At 37.7% G+C, this 24,660-nt stretch overlaps 1 protein-coding gene across 2 annotated transcripts in view; it reads left to right on the top strand.

Moving 5' to 3' along the window:
- Window positions 1-24,660, top strand: part of EXOC6B (exocyst complex component 6B) — a 614,171-nt gene that overhangs the window by 304,382 nt on the left and 285,129 nt on the right. For both annotated transcript variants that reach the window (XM_090281510.1, XM_090281509.1), the window contains one exon: window positions 9,616-9,727. In XM_090281510.1, coding sequence (XP_090137636.1) covers window positions 9,616-9,727 — 112 coding nt within the window. The remainder of the gene's footprint in view (window positions 1-9,615; window positions 9,728-24,660) is intronic.

Raw genomic sequence — 24,660 nt, 5'->3', positions numbered from 1 at the left:
CCTATAACCTATAGTTATAGAGATTACTTAGACAAGTATATCTGTCTTGGGGGGGGTTATAATATGGAATGTAAGACATAGTGTATGTAAAAACAATTAGTTATCTTATTAAACTCAAGGCTTTCAAAACAAGAAAATCTGCTATATCAATTTATGAAGCTTCAAGGATAATTATTCTCAAATCAAGCTTTCATTTTTTTCTGCAAGCATTTTCACTTTCGCATTAAAAATCCGAAAGAATTATAAATATTGAAAAATATATAATTATGAGTTCTGAAGACACAGAACACTCTTGGAAAGAAAGTTCTTTTGTAAAACAGTAAATGCCATTTCTATAGCAAAATAATGTGCAATCATATGCACTTAACGTAAAAAAAGTAGAATACACACATATATGTATATACATGCATCTGTTTCTAAGTTATTAAAATTTGATCTCGTAAAGAATTTAGGAGACATAGAATAGCACAAAAAATAAAAATTTATAAGACCATTTAGGGATAAGCACTCTTTATATATGGGAATTTTTTTCTCTTAGTCTTTTTTCCATATGAACACACACACACACATACATACGCAACACTTTTCTTAAAGCAAGTTACTATGAAATACTTCCACTTCTGTGTGTAATATTGAAAACTAGAAAGATTATTGCTTTCTCCCTAACAGTGAAAAAAACAAACAAAAACAAAACACACTACAAAATGAAAACATTTCTGGAACGCATCAGGGATCTAAAGTTACAGAATGACCAAATACCCTGCAACCCAAAATGAGATGGGTCCCACCTGGGAGAGAGTGATAGGATATACTACAGACGCCTGTGGCAGAGCAAGGGAAAAGGGCATAGCAATCGTATGGGTGAGAAAGTAGAAATTAATTACATTTTAGTGGATAACTAATACCTTAGTTGGAGCTAGCATGTTAGTATAGAACCCCTACTTGTATGGGGTTCCAGAAAGAATTTATACTGACTCATACATTCTTTACAATGGATCTCCACTGCATGCTCATGAGAAAGATTGGATGCTGGTTAAGAGATCAGAGAAAAACAGTCATGATTTTGCAGGCATATAGAAGGGGATCAGCCACTGCTGTTAAAAGGGCATCAAGACCCACCCCTCTACTTTGGACCCCTCACTCGTACTGATGAAAAAGTTTACAGCACTGCCCTGGCTGATGAGGCTCAGTGGATTGAGTGCTGGCCTGTAAACCAAAGGTTCGATTCCCAGTCAGGGTACCTGCCTGGGTTGCAGGCCAGGTCCTCAGTTGGGGGTGTATGAGAGGCAACCGGTTGCTGTATATCACACATCAATGTTTCTCTCCTTCCCTCCCTCCCTCCCGCCCTTCCCCTGTTTCTAAAAATTAATAAAGTCTTAAAAAAAAAACAAAACCCCACAGACTTTACAGCACTGGGGGAAGGGAAGCAAGCTCTGTCTCTCTGCAGTGCACAGGAAAAGACCAATTATTACTACAGGGAGGACAGAAGAAAAAATGTCTTTCTACCCCTGGGAGAATGGCAGAAGACAGTCGTGGGCCCAAAATCTCATACCAAATATCAGTCTTCTAACAATGAGAGAGGGCACAAACTGCACTAGATTCATCACAGAGACAAAGCACAGTTTGTCTGCCACTGGAAGGAAGGGCAGGGATGTTGAGCAAGCTCCACCCCTTAGCACCAGGCACACAGGACCGACCTAAGACTGATCCTGGTCAGGACAACAGAAAAAGCCCTTTGGCCTTTACTGATAGTAGATAGAGCAAGAACTAAATAATCTGCCACTGGGTGAGGGGCAAGAATACAGAAATATATAGATATAGATATACATATATCAATTCTGTATGGTAGACATACAGGTATAGCCAAAAGCTGTGGACGATGCAGAAACTTTATGAATAACCTTCTGGGACCCCAGCACCCGCACTAGGCACATGGTAACATTGGAAAAATTTGAAATCTATGAAGCACTGAGTATAACCATAACAACAACAAAAGCCAACTTCATAAACTAATGGCCCAACAGGAGAAGAGAGATGGTCGTTTTCAAGTGTAAATACTATTACCTCAGTCTCTACTGTTTTATTTATGATATCCAACCTTCAGTAAAAAATGTGAGACACACAAAAAAGCTATTAACAACTCATTGTCAAGGGACAATAAAACCTACAGAACCAGACTCAGAGAAGACCCAGATGATAGACATATTGATTAGGCACTTTATAAAATACCACATGCCTGGACACACCAATGGAAGTTATTGGAAAGAGTTAAATTGAAATGCTTGACATATGAAACAGTTTTAGAGATGAACAATTCCTTTGAGGGTCTCATCAGTAGATTTGACATAGCTGAGGTAAGAATTCAGTGAATTTGAAAATAGGTCAATAGAAGTTATCCAGACTGACACACAAAGAGAAAAAAATAATGGAAGAAATAAAACAAAGTATCCAAGCTCTGTGGGGCAGTTTCAGACAGTGTGATTGGTGATCTCAGAAGCAGAAGATAAAACTGGGAAGAAGAAATATTTTATAAGATAATGGCTGAGAGTATTCTAAAAATAAATAAAAAACCATCAAACCAGAGATAGACTCCTATCTCCCATCAATATAAACAAGAATGTAGGTCTTCCGGCCAAGATGGAGGCATAGATCGACATGCTCTATCTCCCTTCATAACTAAGAAGGATTACAACTACCGCAAAACCAAAAATAATAAGTTCCAGAAAATAAAGCTACATTGAAGTCCAACATGTGAACTCATAAACAAGTGGTGCTCGTCTGGACGGGTAGGAAGTGCGAAACCGTGGCTGAGAAAGATCGAACTGTGCTGGAGGCGGCAGCTGCAGCAGCGAACAGCGGGTCCTGGTAAACAGACACCCATATTTGGGGGAAGGAGAGAAGCGCCTGGGAGCTGGCCCCAGCCCCAGCTGCAGACTAGATCCGTCGGCTCATGATTCCAATGCCCAGGAAGGCAGACCCCATTGGGAGGAGGCTCCCTGTTCCTCAGCGGAGAGTAAGAGCAGGAATCCACCTTGGACCCCCGCCCCCACGCAGAGCACCACAGGGTGGTGAGAAGGGTCGCCAGGTTGTGCTGAGCACACGGGGCTCCACCCAATATAGCGTAGGAGTTGTGACAGCGCCTTGCCCAAGAAGGAAAGATAAACAAAACGGTCAGAATGGCAGAATTAATAATTGAAATACCAATCATGCAGCTAACGAAAAAACAAATAAAGGCCTTGACCAATGAACAAATAGCGAATCTTTCTGAGGCTCAGTTGAGAGCTATAGTCATGAGGCAGCTTACAGACCTAACAGCGGGACTTAGTAAAGAAAGGGAAGGAATGAAGGCTAGTCCTGCTGAAATGAAGAAAAATACATATAAGACAAGTGGTGAGGAAGGGAAAGTCATGGATCAAATCAACAAATAGGAAGATAGGGAAGGAACAAACAGTCAACCAGTGCAGAAAGAGGAAACAAAAAGTGAGAAATACGAGGAGAGGCTCAGGCACCTCTGAGACAGCTATAAGCGAATGAACATTCGAATTATAGGATTGCCAGAGGGTGAAGAAGAACTAGAAATTGAAAAATATGTGAAAAAATAATGAAGCAGAACTTCCCTAACTTGGGGAAGGAAATAGACTTACAGGTCCAGAAAGCACAGAGAGTTCCGGATAGGCTGGACCCAGGGAGGAACACACCAAGACACAGTATCATCAAAATGTCAAAAATTAAAGATAAAGAGAGAATCTTAAAAGCAGCAAGAGAGAAGTATTATGTACAAAGGGGTCCCAATTAGACTATCAGCAGATTTCTGAAAGGAGATTTTACAGGCAAGAAGGGACTGGCAAGAAATATTCAAAGTAATGAAAAGCAAAAACCTACAGCCACGATTACTCTATCCAGCAAAACTCTCATTCAGGATAGAAGGGCAGAGAAAGTGTTTCCAGGACAAACTAAAACTGAAGGAGTTCATTAGATCCAAACCACTGTTACATGAGATGTCAAAGGGACTTGTTTAGAAGAAGGAGGATCAAAACTATGAACATTAAAATGAAAACTGTATCACAAGAACCAACAACAGAAGTTAGGGAATCGAAACAAAGGCAAACTAAGTAGGCAACGAGAGGGAAAAATAATTATATGTACGGAGAACATATTGGGAGGAGGTCAGCGGGGAGGGGGAAAGGGGAAAAGGGAGTGAGATGATGCAGGAATTAAGAAGCATAGTAGGAGGAAGTGGAGTAGACAGGAAGATGTTGAGAAGAACTATATGCACAACCAATGGCCATGGACTAAGGGGGGACAACTGGAGGGAGGGTGGAGCAGGGGGGAAAGAAATTGGTACAACTGTAACAGCATAATCAATTTAAAAAAAGAAAGAAAGAAACTAAGCAAACAACCAGAATAGGAACAGAATCATAGGTATGGGGATCATTTGGATGGTTATCAGCTGGGAGGAGGAGGAGGGAGAAATGGGGAAATGGTACAGGGACTAAGAAGCATAATTGGTAGGAACAAAATAGACAGGGGGAAGTTAAGAATAATATAGGAAAGGGTGAAGCCAAAGAAGTTATATGCATGACCCATGGGCATGAACTAAGTGGGGGCGAGTGGGATTGCTGGAGGGAAAAGGGCAATGGGCAGAGAGGAGCAAAGGGAAAAAAAAACTGGGACAACTGTGACAGCATAGTAAAATATACTTAAAAGAAAAAAAATAAACAAAAATGTAATAGCAATAACAGCAAGCAAAAAAAAATTTAAACATATTATATGCAAATTGATGAAAATGAAAGGTAAAGAGAATATTTAACAGGCATTCAAGGGGAAAATGTTATTACATGCAGGTTTAATGATAACAATTATAACAGACTTCTCTTCAGAAAATTTGCAAGCCAGTGACAATGTAGTGATATTAAAGTACTCAGAGAAAAAAAATGAATCATGCCTAAATTTCATCAGCAGCAAATAACTTTAAAAAAATTAATATTTATTGTACTTTTTTTATATTACCTTTTGGTGCTCTTATACCCCCCTCCCCCAAGCAATCACCACACTGTTGTCCATGTCCATGATTCCTTTTTCCTTTTTACTCACTCATTCCATCCCTAACACCCCCCCACCCCACCCCAGTAGCTGTCATCCTGCTCTCCATCTATGAGTCTGTCCTCATTTTCCTTGTTTGTTCAGTTTGTTCATTCAGTTCCATGGGTGAAATCATGTGGTATTTGTGTTTCTCTTGACTGGCTTATTTCACTTAGCATAATGCTCTCCAGATCCATCCATACTCTTGCAAAGGGAAAATTTTTCTTTTTTATGGCCAAGTAGTATTCCATTGTGTAAATGTCCCATAGTTGTTTTATCCATTCATCTATTGATGGACACTTGGGCTGCTTCCATATCTTGGCAATTGTAAATAATGCTGCAGTGAATATAGGGGTGCTTATCTTCTTTCAAATTAGTGTTTTGTGTTCCTTCATATATATTCCTAGAAGTGGGATTGCTGGGTCCAAAGGCAGATCCATTTTTAATTTCTTGATATATCTCCACACTGCTTCCACAGTGGCTGCACCAGTCTTCATCCCCACCAACAGTGCAAAAGAGTTACCTTTTCTCCTCATCCTTGCCCTCACTTACTGTTGATTTATTGGTGATGGCCATTCTGACAGGTGTGAGGTGATATCTCATTGTGGTTTTAATTTTCATCTCTCTGATGATTAGTGACATTGAGCACCTTTTCATATTTCTATTGGTCATTTGTACATCCTCTTTGGAGAAGTGTCTATTCAGGTCCTTTGCCCATTTTTTAATTGGGTTGTTTGTTTTTTTGGTGTTGAGTTTTATAAGTACTTTGTAAATTTTTGATATTAATCCCTTATCAGATGTATTGGTGAATATGTTCTCCCATTCTGTGGGCTCTCTTTTTATTTTGTTGATAGTTTGTAGTGGTATTTTTAAAGTACTCAGTGGAAAAAAAAATGAATTGAGCCCAAGTTCTATTGGCAGCAAATTAACTTTCAAAAATGAAGGCAAAGTAATTTTTTTAGCCAAAAAAAGCTGAGATAATCCATTGCCCTCAGACCTTTATATGTAAAACAAAAAGGAAATTTTTCCTACAGAAGGAATATCATATGAGACTGAAACTTACATACATGAAGAAACAAATAGCTTTGGGAACAGAAAAATTAAAGGAATTGTAAAAATACTTACTTCCCTTTATTTTTAATTGCTCGTTTTTTTAGATAGTACTTGATTGTTTAAAGACATATAGTGTGATGATTTAATATACATATACATTATGAAATGATCATATCTAGCACTTCATGTAGTTACCATTTTTTGTGTGTGTAGGTAAGAACATTTAGGCTTACTCTTTTAGCAAATTTCAAGCATGCAGTATAGCATTATTAACTGCAGTCACCATGTTGTATATTAGCTCTGCAGTAGTAGTTCATCTTATAACTGAAAGTTTGTTCCCTTTGATCAACATGTCCCATGTCTCCTGTGTCCTAGCCCCTGGTAACTATATTAATGTAGTTAGTGATACACTTTGATTTAAACCTGCTCCCTTCCTATTGTTTTCTACTTGTCTCATTAATTTTTCACCTTCCTTTTTGTGATTTCCTTTCTTCTTTGTTAAGTATTTTTGGTATTATGATTTATTTTCCCAGTTCACTTACTTGAACATAACATTTGTTATTTACTTATTTACCTATTGTGTGTGTTCTGGGGTTTACAATATGCATTGTATATGCATATTTTGCAATATGCAAAATAATATAATTTTTCTTTTTTTATATTGTTGGCATATACTTCTCTTAATATATCTGTTTTTGAACCCTGAATATACTATTGTTTGTGCTTTGCACATTTAATAGTATTTTAAAATTCAAGGAAAAATGTAGGTCTTTATGCTTTCCCATGTATTTGCCATTTTCAGGCCTTCTCATTCTTTCCTAGGTTACTATTGGTATCATTTTCCTTCAGTGTGAAGAATATATTTTAGCATTTCTTTTAGTGTATATCCGCTGGTATTATATTTTATTAGCTTTTGTTTGTCTAAAAAAATTTTCACCTTTGTTTTCAAGAATATATTTTTCAAGATGTAGAATTCTAGGTTGACAGTCCTCCCTTTCTCTGTACTTAAAAGATGTCATTCCCTTGTCTGCTTCCATTGTTTCTGAAGAGAAACAAGTCATTACTCTTACTGTTTTTCTGAGTGTATTGTCTTTTTTCTCTGGTCATCTTTAATATTTTCTCTTTATCTTTGTAATTTATAGTTTGTGATGTTCCTGCATGTTGTTTTACTTGCATGAATTCTGTTTGGTGTGGGCTGAACTTCTTGGATCCGTAGTTCGAAACCTTTTACCAGGTTTGGAGATGATTTTGCAAATATATGTCCTTAAATATGTCTCCTTTCTTATTTTTTTCTCCTTCTTCTCTGTGATTCCTAGATGCTTGGTAAATCATTCTGATTTCATCATTACTTGAATGAGCTGAATGTCTCAGTTTTAATTAGTTCTAAATTACTTCTGATTTCAAATGCTGTTGCAGAAGTCTTTTTGCTCTTAAGAGAGACACTGAAATTCCAAAGCTTCCATCCTGGGGCTTATCTGTGATCTTTAACAGTATTTGAGCGAGGCTGGGTTTCAGCTTTAGTTAGTTTTTGCTCTCCTTTGGATTGAATTTCAGTATAGCCTTGGAACCTAAATCCCTTGCAAAATTTGCAAGATTTCTGATTTCGAGCACTGCCTCCACTATTTCTTATGTAACAGAATTTTTTTAGGAAACAATTGTTGGGTCAGTATGTTTATTTTTGTTTGTGGGCTCTTCCAAGATTCCAGTCTGTAATATTAGCTCACACGGTCAAAGGTTTAACTGATTTCTCTTCATCCCACCAAAGCCTCTCAGCCTAGAACTCCTTTACTCCCTCATCTGTATCTACCCAGATTAGGTATTGGCTGAGATATGAAAGTGGCTGGTACTCTTTGCTCACCCTCAAAGACCTTGTTCCAGTGTGCAGTTAGTTCATTTGCACATTATACTTCATTGATATTTGAGGAAAATATAGATTTTAGCTTAGACCTAGCTTTCTTGTTGTTATGAAGGTGGTGATAGCCTTTCTTGATCCTCTACATTACATCTAAAAGTGGAACTTCTGTTAATTCTTCTTAAAGCATAATAGAGATATGTAATAAGCACAGGCTGCCATGAGAGTGGTTAATACCATGGTCACCAGACTTTCTGGGCACTTCTATTAATCATTATTATAGCAACCTGTATTTATTCAGAGCCCATATGATATAATTATGACTTTAATACATAGCTGAACCCTGACCATTTTGTTCACTCTTGTGATCTGAGTGTTCTAGTAACACAGTGCCTAGCACCTTATATTTATGGAATGAAGTATTTCAGTTCAATAATAAATTTGGAAAGGGTGGCCGTGGGCTGGAAAGTATTGATCAATTAAATACATCCTTACATGGACCCCGTAAAAATACTTCTGTGTATCTTTTTTCCTAACTGCTTATGTCCTTGCATTTTGTAGTCTTTATTTCTAATATTTTCCTCTTTTCCACATATCATGACAACATAGCTTGCCTGTTACATATTTAGAATTTTAAGATTTTTAATTCAGCAGTACTAAGCCTCAAAGTACCATTGTCCACAAGCAATAAATTATTGACAAAGAACTGTTCACACATCTTTATTTACAGTTAGTGTTTGTTATGTATGAAGAAGTATAATATAATAGTAACCTTATTATTAAAGAACTGTTTGTCTCAAAAGGGTATCTTTTATAGAAAGACATCCTGGGTAATGTTTTCATGGGTTCATGAAGGATGTATAGGTCTCCAATTTAGTCTGTTGGTTTCAAGACTTTTATTTTTAAACTCTGCATATAAAAATATCTTTGCACTAATTTTCTTCGTTTAGGTTTATTTACTGACTTGAAAATGTCTTCATTGATTATTTCTCTTGGGATAGTAAGTGGGATTTTAAAACATGTATTTAGAATTAAACTACTGGCTTGAAACACTTATTTTGAAATAAAAGCAAAATAGACATTATGTGGAAATTGATAATATAAAAGCAGAGATACCCTTTTTTAGGGACCATTATCAGCTAATTGTGTAGGAAGTCTACAGAGAGGGATCAAGTTGGAAAATTATAAATATTAATCTGTGAAGTATGGGAGAAATAATGGTTTTAGGATGAGGAATCATTCTGGCAAATGCTTTACTCTGAGAGTGCAGTATAGTGTTTAATGCTGTGGGCTTCTGAGCTAGACTTCCTATGTGAATTTTGTTTTATTTTTTGCTCTGCACGCACTGTGTGACTTTGACCAAGTTACTTAATTTCTCTATGCCTCCATGTTCTCATCTGTATGGACAATAATAAAACTACTTCATATGTTTATTGTGAAGATTAAATGAATTTTGGTTTATTAAAGTAATTACAATAATTGCTGGCACACAAATGTTATTTGTTGCTGCCATTATTTATTTATTATTATTATTTTATTATTATTACTATTGTTATAAGTACCACCTTGTTTGTTTATAAAATAATTTTGCTACCTGGTATAATTGACTCTTGCCACTTCCTTTTCAGCTCAACTGAAGTTGATGACATGATCCGAAAATCTACAAATCTGTTGCTAACCAGGACTCTGAGTAATTCTCTGCAGAATGTCATTAAAAGGAAGAATATTGGACTTACTGAGGTAAAGCTGTTCTTAATGGAAGGAGCCAAGGCAATATGTCAACAGATGTCCCAAGCTCTGGGCTTTATTTGTGAATTTATTGTAACTTTCTATATGTATAGTTCATTGTGCTCTTTCAGATGGACTCCTAATGGTGAAAGTGCAGAATAACTGTTTTATGTTTTTCTTTGGTCACCTTAAGGAAATCCGTTATTAGTTTTTGAAAGTCACTATTTTTATTTCTCTCATTGTTTTCACTAGCTTAACTGGTTTTCCTTTCTGAAGAGGCTGGGTTAAATTTGTATGATTTGCCATTGATTATATAAGCAAAATTGTTGGTTGGAGAATATAGTCAACATCAGGTTCCTATCCAAATGAATGGCAGTTCAGATACAGCATACAATATGAGATCATATTTTTCCTGCGTAAATCATTGATGCCACAGATATTGGTACTCATAGTCCTTGGTTAATGTTAGACTTAGCTTTGTTTTTGAGCTACCTCATGTATATGAGTGGTAAATTATTCTTTACCAGCTGTAAGTCTGGGGGTTTGGGATCAAGGAAACGTGAGGGAAAGGCAGTTATCACACTTCAGGGAAAGCTTATGCAGTCTCAAAAAGAGAGGAGGGATATTGTGCATATGTTGGGAACAGTATCTTAGCAAAAATGAAGATTTGGCATGAAGTCCTAAAATTTAGAAAGATGTGAAGTTTCCTTTCTCTTGGAACCTAGGATTGCATGGAAGCCTCAACCTGCCATTTTATGGAAATTATAGTGCCAAAAGCAAGTGCTTGGAGGAATTTTTTTTTTCCCCACAGGAAAAGGGAAAGGCTGTGGCCATCTGTTTAACCTGTAGAGGTGGTGTAGTTTGAAAGGCACTTGCTCTAGGAAAAATTGACATTTTTTATATACTGTCAAGGATTATAGTGAAAGTCAGTAAAGAGTTAATGATACTGACCCATACGTAAAGACAGCTGGAAGCCAGGTGAACATCTACTTCTGTTTTGAAATGACTTTTTTCCCCTATCTTAAGATACAAAAATATTATATTGTGGGATATTGGCAGTAATTGAATTCTACTTATAACAAACTTTTTTATCATTGACTGTCATGTTTGACATTATTTAGAACAGTTTTTTAATTTTACAGAGCTTCCTTTTTATTTTTGGGCATAGGAATAATTAATTACTTCTTTTGTGTGTCTGATAATAGGCCAACCTCATAATCAGGAAGGCGACAGAAAAGCAAAGTTGGCGTGATCACCAGAAAGTCCTGCTTTTCTTAGATTGTGCTCTTCTCCTTTTCTGAATCTCAAGTAGGACAGGAAGTTTGTTACGTATTTTGTCAACTATCTCTACATTATAAATCTTGATATAATTCTTTTTACACCATTAAATTCAGCAATCTCTTAAAAAGTCATTTTAAACAAGTAGCATAGGAGGAGCATGGTGTGTTAGAAATAGCTTTGGCCTTGGTGTGGCTGTGCTGTTGACTTATTGTGACATCTTAAGAGAAAGATCCAAATTCTTACTTATTTTATTCTTCTGATTTCATTGTCCTTTTCAAGAGCGCTGTACACCCCAGGTAGTGATAGGAAGAAGCAGCAGGAGCTTATCAAAGAAGAAGTATATCATAATTCTTGGAACTGTTTAAATGAAAGCTAAATGCTATTTCTGAATCGTTGGATTTCTTTAGGCAAATATACTTTCATTATCAATATCTGCATATGAATGAAGGAAAATCCACAGGCATTTATTTTGGTGGTTATGGTAGTGTGCACATGTGTAGACACACACCCAGTGATTTTTTTCATCACCAACCAGTAAATCTTTGAATAATTATATTATTCACTGTTGGAAATAGATGTCATATCCTTCTTTATAGTTAACTAAAGTGAGTTCACACCTAAATCATCACAATAGGCAACATTTGTAGAACAATTTGTATTCTTCAAAATCCATCCACAAATACTATCTTGTTTAGCACAATAACATTTGAAGTAGGCTGGGCATGTGTTATTATTCCCATTTTTATAGAAGACGTGTGATTAAAGTTCAAGGAGATGGTCTAAGGTCATACGGCTAGCAAAATGACACCTAAGTCTAGGTTGTTTTTTTTCCCCAAACTTATTCACTTTTATTATATGTACTGCATTTCATATTGACTTATTATTTCATCATAATACAATAGAGATTTTTATAGGAGGTCCATAGTAACAGGGAAGTTATTCTTATTAGAGACGGTTTTGTGACAGGGAATGGACTTCCACTAAAACACTAGAAGTTCGCAAAACTCAGAATTCTATTTCAGGTTGTCAGACAATTCTTTTAGATTTTAAAAGTCCATATAAGCTGATGTCTGTCTTTTTTTGAGGCTACATGGTATCACATCTCTTCTTTTTTTCTGATCATATTCTCTATCCTTTTATCTTTTTCTGTCTACACACTGTATTTCTTATTTTTTTCATGGCTTCTTTGCTTTCCCATATTGAGTCAACTCAACATTACTTTTCAGTAACTTGAATGTCTTGCTCTCTCAGATCTTAAGTGACTATCCCTAGTTCATTCAGCGGGTACAGCTGTTTTCCTATGGCTGCTTCTCCCAGGTCTTTGGGAAGAAGAGCAGCTGAGCAGTATTTAAGAGTGTATGTTCTGAAGCAGACTGCCTGGGTTCCAGTTCTAGCTCTAACCTTAACAGATATGTTCTTTGGCAAATTACTTGATTGTATATGAAAAATGGGGACAATAATAGCATGTGCTTTATAGGATTGTTGGCAGAATTAAATTAACATGTAAAGTGCTTAGAACAGTGCCTGGTACATGCTAAATATTGCATATCGCCAGTTATTAAGAAAGAGGTCTGACTCTGGCTGGGTACTCAATTAATTAGAGCGTCATCCCGATATGCTAAGGTTTCAGGTTCAGTCCCTGGTCAGGGCACATACAAGAATTGACCAATGAATATGTAAATAAGTGGAACAACAAATTGATGTTTCTCTATCTAAAATCAATTTTAAAATAGAAATCAATCTGAGCAAATAATGACTGTCAGGTCTGGTACAGAAATAAAATTTTTTAATTAAGGGAAGTCAGATTAGAACAAGATAAATAATTTGCTTATTAACTTTATTAACTTTACAATGTTTATTCAATTCCTATTATGTGACAGGCACTGATCTAAGTCCTAAGGATATATAAGTGAACAACGATAAGAGCAACAACAAAAGAGATCCTTACTTATATTCTAATGGCAGAAAACAGATAATAAGTAATAAAATAAAAAATAAATCATCTAGTATGTTAAAAGGTGGTGAATGTTATGGGAAGAGAAAGAGCCTAGGTTAAGGAAATCAGGTGTCTGATGGAGGTTCAAGGGTGGTTTTATTAAAAAGAGCAACATTTTGATGATGAGTTATAATTGAAGGGAAAGAGCATTCTTGGCAGAGGTTAGAACTAGAAGAAAGGTCTAAAAAGTAATTAAGTTATTAGCAAGTTCAGGGAATAATAAGGAAGGGTAGCTGGAGGGGAGTAAGCAAGGGGAAGAAAAGCAGGAGGTTAGAGAGGTACCAGGGATTCACGGTAGGCCATTGTAAAGTGTTTGGCTTTTATTTTGAGTGAACTGGGAACAATGGCAGCATTTTGATTAGTGACATGATCTGGCGTATTTCAAAAGAATTGTATTCACTGTAGTATTGAGAATTAACTGTAGGGAGACTTCCAGTCAAGATGGCAGCATTAGTAAACACAGCTCGCCTCCTCACACAACCACATCAAAATTACAACTAATATATAGAACAGCCATCACTCAGAACTGTCAGAAATCGAGTTGAATTGAAGTCTGACAATTATGGAATTAAAGAAACCACATCCATCCAGGCTGGTAGGAGGGGAGGAGATATTGAATGGCTGATGCCATGTCCATGTGTGGTGGATAAAAATTCAGGAAGGATATCTTGGGAGCGAGGAGTCCCAGCCCCACCGCAGGACCGCCAGCCCACGGTTCCAGTGCCAGGAAGATAAGTTCACATAACTTCTGGCTGGAAAAATCTATGGGGATTAAGCTGGTGAAAGAAACCTATAGAGTCCCAAGCAGTTCCTCTTAAAGAACCCACACACAGTTCCTCAGACTCACTCCTTCTGAGCTCCAGCACTGGGGTGGCAGAATGAAAGGCATCAGTGGCATAAAGGGAGGAACTGAAGTGTCTGGCATTAAGGCAGGACTTGGGGGATAGCTTTCTCCCAGACAGAAAAGGGGGCCAAGGCCATTGTGCCTTTTCTGAGCCCTCCCCAACAAAGCCACAGAGTTGGTAGGTGGATGCCATATCTGAGACTCGATCAACCTGGAGCACATTATTTGCCCCACCCTGGAAATCCCCTGAGACTCCCTCTTGGCAAATGTACAGGCCCACTCAAGCTGTTAACAGAGACTTTTCCATATAAATGGCTGGTCTTGGCTCATGCCTCATGACTTCCTAAATCCTATCAAACAAGCAACAGCCAGCCTCAGTGAGCCCCTGCCCCTGTACCTCTTGCTAAGTGGCCCCAGGCCCTGCACTAGCAATGGCCAGCCTAGAGTCACACCTTGACTTTGCTCGGGTGATCAAGGTTACTCTCATCAGTGTTGTGTTGCTAGCATGTACCTTTGATGCCATGTGATGAGAAGGCACTTCATCTCTGTGGTCCTTCTAAAACCCATGACCTTAGTCTAACCATGACAAAAACATTAAACAAACCCATTTGAAGTATATTCTACAAAATACCTGATTACTATTTCTCCAAACTGTCAGGGTCATCAAAAAAAAAGAAAGTCTGAGAAACGGTCATAGCAGAGGAGGTAAGGAGACCTTTCAACTAAATGTAATGTTGGATCTTGGATGGAATCCTGAAAAAGGTAAAGAACATTAGAGAAAACCAAATGAAATAGGAATAAAGTCTGTTGTTTCCTAGTTGTGGCAAATACACCATAATATGAGACATTAACAGTATGGAGAACTGGATGTGGACTGTTTGGTAGCTCTTTGCAGCTATTTTGTAAATACAAAATTATCCTAAAATGAAGCATTTATTTAAATTAAAAAAATTAAAGAATGAAAGAGAAGAATTGGAGATAGAAAGTATAGGACAACTCTGTGGGGGAATTTTGTTACAAATGACAGCAGGAAAATAAGGTGGTAGCCAGTGAAGGAAATGGGTTAAACAAAAGGTTTTTTAAAAGAAGTAATAGCATATTATTTTTGATGAGAATGTGCAATAGAAGGTAAAAGTTGATTATGTAGGAGGAAGAGGAAAGGTCTCTGGAGTAAGATGAGTAGGAAAGAAAGTTTAGAACCTAGTGCACAATTAATTAAAGGGATTGGCTTTAAGTCGTTTAAAGTTCACCTCTTGTAACAGGTGAGAATCAGAGCTATGGATGCACAGGGGGTGGTTGAGTATATATTTTGGGGGTAGGTTCCAAGTGCTCAGTTTTTTCAGTAAAAGAAAGGTCTTCAGCTGAAAGTGGGCCTCAAGAGCAAATGTTGGAGTTGAAGGATAAAGTATCTCTGGGCGTATGGAAAACAAAATTGATTTGTTCTTGATTATGTGATTATTTGGTAGCATTCAGTGCCCACTTTGGCTAGTGGATATGAATTAGAGTGAGACTAGCCAGCTTGGCTATGTATTTTCTTAAGCCATATTTAGTTGGAGGTATGATTAAGTCCATATCAATAATTGCCTTCAGGAATTTGGTATATATTATACTTCATACTATATTATTTATATTAGTACTTATATTTAATTATAATGTATTTATTACTTCTTAGGTATCATATTGATGTTATTACCTCAATTAAAAAAAATTAATCTTTACTGTATTTTCTTATATTATAGTCCCCTTTACCCCCCCCCCCTTGCAATCACCACACTGTTGTCCATGTCCCTGAGTCCTTTTTCCTTTTTGCTCAATCCCTCTACTCTCAAACCTCCCCCACTAGCTGTCATCCTGCTCTCCATCTGTGAGTCTGTCCCCATTTTCCTTGTTAGTTCAGTTTGTGCATTAGATCCTGCATACGAGTGAAATCGTATTTACCTAAATTTTAAGATGAAATAGAGAATAACGTTGCCTAAAACCAGCCAACCAGTAATTCATTTGGAAATAAGATTTAAGTTTCAAAATACATCTTCTTTTAAACATAAGATTTGAAATGAGGTTGAAAATATTTTTTCTGGACTTTTGTTCTTTTACTACACTAATTTAAAAACATTAATATCATAGAGAGAAAGGAAATAAACTGCTAGTTTATTAATCTCAGAATATTAGCGAATTAGTTAAATTTGAAAGAAGTTTTAAGATGAATCAAAGGACATCCTACTTATTTGCAGGGACTATATTAATAGAAAGGTTTAAGATGTAAATTGGATTTAAAAGGACTTATATATTATTGATGATAGACATATTTTACCTTCACTTTAAGTCCCTATTCAAATGTCATTTCCTTAAGGAGACCTTCCTTGACCACACTACCTCAAAGTAGCTCAGACCTCCCATTACCATGTTCCTCCTTGTTCTCACTTCTCAGTGCTTATTGCTACCTGGCATTATACTATGTGTTTCTATGGGTATATGTTTACTATAATGACCATGAGGTCAGGGACTTCGTCTTGTGTATAATGTTGTCCAGCTGTATCCCAGTTCCTTGGCACATAGTTTTTTTTTTTTTTTTTTTTTTAAAGTATATTTTATTGATTATGTTGTTACAGTAGTTCCAATTTTTTCCCCTTTACTCCCCTCCACCCAGTATCTCCCTCCCCCAGCATCCCCCCCCAAGTCCATACCCATGGTTCGTAAAAAATAACTATCCCTCCCTCTCAGATATTAAGACCCTTTGTAATCTTGTAAAGGACAATGGGCGAAGGTCTCAAGCTCCTCTAGCTGCTTCAAGCTGGACATGGTCGTCGTCCTACCTACCCTTGGGTCCAGAAATCCCTAATAACAGTGGGGGTGTGGAGGGGAGGGTGGCCTTCCCACATGGGGAAGGATTGTGCAGACTCCAGGTCAGTTGGCTGTCTCCGGACAACGGCGTGCTTGGTTTAGCAGGCTGGCATCCTTGTTGTGTTCTGGGGGCAACAGATTTGGCAAAAAGGGTTAAAAAGCATCATTCAATCCATAACTACTAGGTGGCAAAAGGCAGGGATTAATTTTTCAATGTTCCACATTAGGAGAAAAAAAAAAAAAAAAAAAAAAGGGGGGGCTTCTTTGGAGGAAGGTGTGCTAGGCACATCTCTCCTGTCCAAAACCCTTTTGCCCATTTTATTTAGTTTGGGCTGAGGGAAATAGTTTATGTTTCCCCCCTCTCAGACCTCTGGGCCCTTTCTGTCCAAGCCATTAGGATAGAAAAGAGAATTCAGTTTTAAAGTGAAGCCCACAGACCACCCCATTCTTCACCAACTCAGCCATTTAGTTCAGCCAAACTGTTGAGTCTCCGGAGGCAGCGCTGCAGAGAGGATTAAGTGAGGCTTATGCATACAGACAATCACTCAGGTAATGCGGTAATAGGCTTATGCCCTTTGAAAACAGAAAACACATGTTAATTTATGTAACATAACCAACAAAAAAGTCTCTAAATCTGTAAGACTGTCTTATTGGGAAGACATCCAGTTGCAAGGCACTTGACATTCTACTTGCCTGCAAATTGAATCTCTTTGGTGATATCACAGATATGGTTTAATTTTCAAGTGAAACCATTTTTTAAATGAGAAGAAACTTTTAAGACGGTTAGCTGCCCTACTTTACAGTCTGCCACTGATCATTGTGATTTTCCTTGAATACTGATTTTTCTCCCTAAGATTACTCTCCTTGTCTTTAAAGGGACTACATTAAGTCCATTTTTAATTTATCCTGTTCATTTGCATAAGCATAACAAGAGCAGCAAATGATCACTTATGATCTTTAGTTCTGTTTTGCTGGAACTTACCCAAGGAACATTTAGGGTGGCCCTCAGTCTGCTCTTCAGTGCACAGAAGCTGGGCCACATACCTGGCATTCATCCTTGCCTGTACACACCTGTCCTTTCCAAGTCTTTCTGGTTTTCCATTGTGCCTTAAGGTCCCTTCTAGCCATCTTTCAGGAAAACAACCTTCGTTCCTTCCCTGGAGAGATTGCTGTGGACCGCACAACCAACCATGGCAGCAGGCCTTTTATTTCGCGGGCTTTTATTACCTTTGAAAGTCATTCCCAGTTCCTTAGGGCTTTTTGGTAACAACATGAGCCCAAGCATGTCTCCTTTAGGCTTGACATTCCAGTCAAAGGCTTGTTCAGAAAAAGGAACCTCTATTAACAACTGGTCTTATTAGGTCTATGCAAAGAAACTTAAGTCATTACTTACTTGTTTAGAATGCCAAACTCTGGAGAGATCAAATAGGGAGAAAAATATACAACGTGAAGGAAAATCTTTGTCCTAATATTCACTGAACTGGCATTTCCATTCTTCATATTTTCATTTTCCCCCACTAAAAAAATTTTTTTTGTTTGTTTTTCCATTACAGTTGTCTCACTTTTTTTTTCCCCCTCTTGCTTCCCTGTATCCTGCCCCTCCCTTCCCCCACATTCAGTCCCCACTCAGTTGCCCATGTCTGTGGGTCATTTATACATGTTCTTTGATTTTACACTTCCCCTTCTTACCCCCTTTTCTCCCTCCCCCCTCCCCCCTTGTTACTGTTAGTCTACTCCTTGTTTACATACCTCTGGTTCAATTTTGCTCATTTGTTTGTGTTGTTCATTAGTTTCCTGTAATAGGTGACAGCATAACGTATTTTTCTTTCGTTGCCTGGCTTATTTCGCTAAGCATAATTCTCTCTAGTTCCATCCATGTTGTTGCAAATGGTAGAGGTTCCTTCTTTCTTTCTGCTACATAGAACTCCATTGTGTAAATGTACCACAGTTTTTTGATCCACTCATCTACAGATGGTCATTTAGGTTGTTTCCAGCACTTGGCTATTGTAAATAGTGCTGCTATGAACATTGGAGTGCATAGGTTCTTTTGGATTGGTGTTTCAGGATTTTTCGGATATAATCCCAGTAATGGAATTGCTGGTTCAAAAGGCAGTTCCATTTTTAGTTTTTTGAGGAAATTCCAAACTGTTTTCCATAGTGGCTGCACCAGTCTGCATTCCCACCAGCAATGCACCAGGGTTCCCGTTTCTCCGCATCCTCTCCAGCACAAGTTGTTTGTTGATTTGTTGATTATGGCCATTCTGACTGGTGTGAGGTGGTATCTCATTGTGGTTTTTATTTGCATCTCTCTGATGGCTAGTGATGTTGAGCATATTTTCATATGTCTATGGGCCCTCCGTATGTCTTCTTTGGAGAAGTGTTTGTTCAGGTCCTTTGCCCATTTTTTAATTGGGTTGTCTGTCTTCTTGGTGTTGAGTCGTATGAGTTCTTTATATATTTTGGAGATCAATCCCTTGTCTGAGATGTCATTGGCGAATATATTTTCCCATATGGTTGGTTTCCTTTTCATCTTGCTGATGTTTTCTTTAGCTGAGCAGAAACTTTTTAGTTTGATGTAGTCCCATTTGTTTATTCTTTCCTTTATTTCCCTTGCCTTAGGAGATATATCAGTGAAAATGTTGCTACGTGGGATATCTGAAATTTTCCTGCCTATTTTTTCCTCTAGGACTTTTATGGTATCACGGCTTACATTTAAGTCTTTGATCCATTTTGAGTTTATTCTGGTGTATGGTGTAAGTTGGTGGTCTAGTTTCATTTTTTTGCATGTCCCTGTCCAGTTCTCCCAACACCATTTGTTGAAGAGGCTCTTTTCACTCCATTTGATGTTCTTTCCCCCTTTGTCAAATATTAGTTGACCATATGAACCTGGGTTTATTTCTGGGCTCTCTATTCTGTTCCATTGATCTATATGTCTGTTTTTATGCCACTACCAGACTGTTTTGATTACCGTGGCCTTGTAGTATAGTTTGATATCAGGTATTGTGATTCCTCCTACTGTGTTCTTCTTCCTCATAATTGCTGTGGCTATTCGGGCTCTTTTTTGGTTCCATATAAATTTTTGAAGTATTTGTTCTAGGTCTGTGAAATATGTTGCTGGTATTTTAATAGGGATTGCATTGAATCTATAAATTGCTTTGGGTAGTATGGACATTTTAATGATGTTGATTCTTCCCATCCATGAGCATGGTATATGCTTCCATTTATTTGTATCTTCTTTAATTTCTTTCTTCAATGTTATGTAGTTTTCTGAGTACAGGTCTTTTACCTCCTTGGTTAAGTTTATTCCTAGGTATTTTATTTTTCTTGTTGCTATGGTAAATTGAATTTTTCTTTCAGTTTCTATCTCTGAGTTTTTATTGTTGGTGTATAAAAATGCCTTTGATTTCTTAATATTGACTTTGTATCCTGCTATTTTGCCGAATTCACTTATTAGGTCGAGTAGTTTTTTTGTGGAGTCTATAGGGTTTTCTATGTACACTATCATGTCATCTGCAAATAATGACAGTTTTACTTCCTCTTTTCCAATTTGGATGCCTTTTATTTCTCTTTCTTGTCTGATTGCGGTGGCTAGAACTTCCAAGACTATGTTGAATAGGAGTGGGGAGAGTGGACATCCTTGTCTTGTTCCTGATCTCAGGGGGAATGCTCTCAGTTTTTGCCCATTGAGTATGATGTTGGCTTCAGGTTTCTCATATATGGCCTTTATTATGTTGAGGTATGCTCCCTCTATTCCCATTTTGCTGAGAGTTTTTATCATAAATGGGTGTTGTACTTTATCAAATGCTTTTTCTGCATCTATTGATATTATCATGTGGTTTTTGTCTTTCATTTTGTTTATGTGGTGTATTACGTTTATTGATTTACGAATGTTAAACCATCCTTGCATCCCTGGGATGAATCCTACTTGATCGTGGTGTATGATCTTTCTAATGTGTTGCTGGATCCGGTTTGCCAATATTTTGTTGAGGATTTTAGCATCTATGTTCATCAGCGATATTGGCCTGTAGTTTTCTTTCTTTGTTGTGTCTTGACCTGGTTTTGGAATTAGGGTTATACTGGCTTCATAGAATGAGTTTGGCAGTCTTCCCTCTTCTTGTATCTTTTGGAATAGTCTGAGAAGGATAGGAGTTAGTTCTTTCCTAAATGTTTTGTAGAATTCACTTGTGAAGCCATCCGGTCCAGGGCTTTTGTGTGCTGGGAGTTTTTTGATTACTGCTTCAATTTCACTAGCTGTTATTGGTCTATTCAGACTTTCTGCTTCTTCTTGATTCAGTTTGGGAAGACTATAGGTTTCCAGGAATCTGTCCATTTCCTCTAGGTTGTCAAATTTCTTGCCATACAGTTGTTCATAATAATTTCTTATAATCCTTTGTATTTCTGTGGTATCAGTTGTGATTTCTCCTCTTTCATTTCTGATTTTATTTATTTGGGTCCTCTCTCTTTTTTTCTTGATGAGCCTGCTTAAAGGCTTGTCAATTTTGTTTATTTTTTCAAAGAACCAGCTCCTACTTTTGTTGATCTTTTGAATTGTTAGTTTAGACTCTATGTCATTTAATTCTGCTCTGATCTTGATGATTTCCTTCCTTCTACTTGATCTGGGCTTTGCTTGTTGTTCTTCCTCTAGATCTTGTAGCTGTAGGGTTAAATTTTTTATTAGATATTCCTCTAGCTTTTTTAGGTAGGCCTGTATTGCTATGAACTTTCCTCTTAGGACTGCTTTCGCTGTATCCCATAGGTTTTGGGTTGTTGTGTGTTCATTATCATTAGTTTCCAGAAACTTTTTGATTTCTTCCTTGATGTCATTGTTAACCCATTCATTATTTAATAGCATGTTATTCATTCTCCATGAGTTTGAATGTTTTTGAGTTTTTTCCTTGAGGTTGATTTCCAATTTTAAGCCATTGTGATCTGAGAAGATGCTTGATATAATTTCAATTTTCTTGAATTTGTTAAGGCTTGTTTTGTGTCCTACCATGTGGTCTATCTTTGAAAATGTTCCATGTGCACTTGAGAAGTATGTATATTTTGCTTCTTTGGGGTGAAAACTTCTATATATATCGACTAAGTCCATTTGATCTAGAGTGTTGTTCAGTGCCTCCATATCTTTGGTGTTTCTTTGCTTCGAAGATCTGTCCATTATTGACAATGGGGTGTTAAAGTCCCCTACTATGAGTGTGTTGTTGTCTATATCTTTCTTGGAGTCTTTCAAAAGTTTCCTTACATATTTGGGTGCTCCTAAGTTTGGTGCATATATATTTATAAGGGTTATATCTTCTTGATGGATTTTTCCCTTAAGTATTATGAAATGCCCTTCTTTGTCTCTTTTTATGGACTTTGCTGTGAAATCTGTTTTGTCTGATATAAGTATTGCTACCCCAGCTTTTTTTTCATGTCCATTTGCTTGGAATACATTTTTCCATCCCTTTACTTTCAGTCTGTGTAGATCTTTTGTTCTAAGGTGGGTCTCTTGTAGACAGCATATATGTGGGTCATTCTTTCTAATCCATTCAGCTACCCTATGTCTTTTAATTGGAGCGTTTAATCCATTTACATTTAAGGTTATTACCGATAAGTACTTATTCATTGTCATTTTTCCCCTTTGTACTCATGTTCTTCTCTGTCTCTCTCTGTTTCTTTATCTTCTTAGAGCAGACCTTTTAGCATCTCTTGCATTGCTGGTTTGGTGGAGATGTATTCTTTTAGCCTTCTTTTGTCTTGGAAGCTCCTTATTTCACCCTCCATTTTGAATGAGAGCTTTGCTGGGTATAGTATTCTAGGTTGTAGGCCTTTGTTTTTCATTGCTTGGAATACTTTTTGCCATTCCCTTCTGGCTTGTAGTGTTTCTGCTGAGAAATCTGATGATAGCCTTATTGGAGTACCCTTGTATGTTATTAGTTGTTTTTCTCTTGCTGCTTTTAGGATCCTCTCTTTGTCTTTGAATGTTGCCATTTTACTTATGATGTGTCTTGAGGTGGGCCTGTTGGGGTTCATCTTCATTGGGACCCTCTGTGCTTCCTGGACTTGCGTGACTCTTTCTCTCTTCATGTTAGGAAAGTTTTCTGTCATTAGTTTTTCAAAGAGGTTTTCTATCCCTTGCTCTTCTTCTTCTCCTTCTGGAATTCCTATGATACGGATATTATTACGTTTCATGTTGTCCTGCAGCTGTCTTAGAACCTCTTCAGTCTTGTTCAGTCTTTTTTCATTTTGTTGCATTGTCTGGGAGTTTTTGTGTAGGTTGTCCTCCAGCTCGCTGATCCGATCTTCTGCTTCCTCTAGCCTGCTTTTAATTCCTTCTACTGTGTTCTTCAATTCAGAGATCGTATTTTTCATTTCCTCCTGGCTCTTATTGATAGCTTCTATGTCCTTTTTCATGCTCACGTAATTTTCTGTGAGTTCCTTGTAGTTTTTCTGGAGTTCTTTGAAGTTTCCGCTGAGCTCATTCAGCTTCTCCATAATCCATGTTTTGAATTCCATATCTGATAGTTCGCTCCCCTCTATTTCATTTAGCACTCTTTCTGGGGATTCTACCTTTCCTTTTGATGGGAGGTTGTTTCTCTGTCTCCCCATTTTTTTGACTCCTATTGTTTGTTGGTGCTTCTTGGAATGATCTGCACTTCCTGGATCTGCCTCTGGTGGCGTCAGATCATGTACCAGTCTGGCCCTAGGCAGCCTGTTGGAGACTTCCAGGGATCTACTGCTGTTGTCTGTCTTCTTTGATTGTTAATCTATTCAATCTGTGATTAGCTGTCAGGCTTAAGGACTGTGGGTGTGGCAGCTTAATTCCTGTAGGCAGGGCTTTTGCTTCCCCTCAGGCTGACGCCACTTGGAGGGGAATGGTCTACCCGCAGTACTGGGGATGAGTCAGCACTGGGACCCAGTCAGCTGCTCCTCCAGTTCTCCCCTCAAAGCCACCGTGCCAAATTCTCCCCAAGTGTCTCCAGTCCTCTCTGCCTTCCCTCTGCTTGAGCCCAGGGTAAGTGGTGGCCAAAATATTTTCGTATGTGATCCACTTAAGAGCTCTTTTTCTCCTGCTGTTTCTCTCCGGCTAGCAAGAAAGCCTGTGGCTTTTCGCTTTTCACAGCTGATACTATTTTACTTTCCACTCTGTCGCTGTAGGCTGGGAAGCCCAGCTGGGGGTTTAGACCCTGCCCTTCTCAGGGGGAATCCCCGGCTGCTGAGCTGTTTCTCAGTCCCTTCAGCAGCCACCCGTGTGAGCCCAGCCAGCCCTTCCGCGTCTCCGCACTCCCTACCGGTCACGTTGTGATGTAGCGGCCTTTTCTGTCTCTCCGTGGTTATAAGACTTCTTTCCAGCTAGTGTTCCGTTGGTTATTCCAGATGATTTCTCCAAAATTAAGTTGTAAATCCAGACTGGTCCTGGGAGGAGGTTAGTGTAGCTTCCACTTACTCCTCCGCCATCTTGGATCTCTGTCACATAGTTTTTAATTGATGAAAGAGAGAATAATAATAAAAAAAAAGAAAGTAGGTAGGTAGTTTCTTAGGGTAAACTTAGAGAAATTCAGAGTTCCTATCAGTGATACCATATTGAATATTTATATTTTTATGATTATAATAGTGTCCCAGGAAACCTGAATAAATGATCAATGCTTTGCATTCACTCTGTTTTTAATATAATTTAGATTGATGACCATATGGCTCTAGCCTGTGATACTTATCTCCACACACCATTTGTCTCCAACCCCTGTTGTTAAATAGCAGTGATATTGCTAATATTATGTTAAAACATTTTATACTTAAATTTTGTCAGATATAAGCTTTGTACTAACCTTTAAATTTGGAACCAGTCGTTTCAAGTATTGTAGTATTTTATGTGTTTTCCTTGGAGATGGTATAAAATCAGCAGTTACAATACCTTTTGGTACCCTTGCAGGGGTGAAATAGAGATACAAATTTATTGAAGTGTTAGGGATCTTGGATTTGGGAGTGAGAACAAGGGGTGCTATT

Source organism: Furipterus horrens, unplaced genomic scaffold (genome assembly GCF_987537825.1).
Source record: "Furipterus horrens unplaced genomic scaffold, mFurHor1.1.pri manual_scaffold_6, whole genome shotgun sequence".
Classification (NCBI taxonomy): domain Eukaryota; kingdom Metazoa; phylum Chordata; class Mammalia; order Chiroptera; family Furipteridae; genus Furipterus; species Furipterus horrens.
This window is presented reverse-complemented; position numbering and strand designations above follow the sequence as displayed.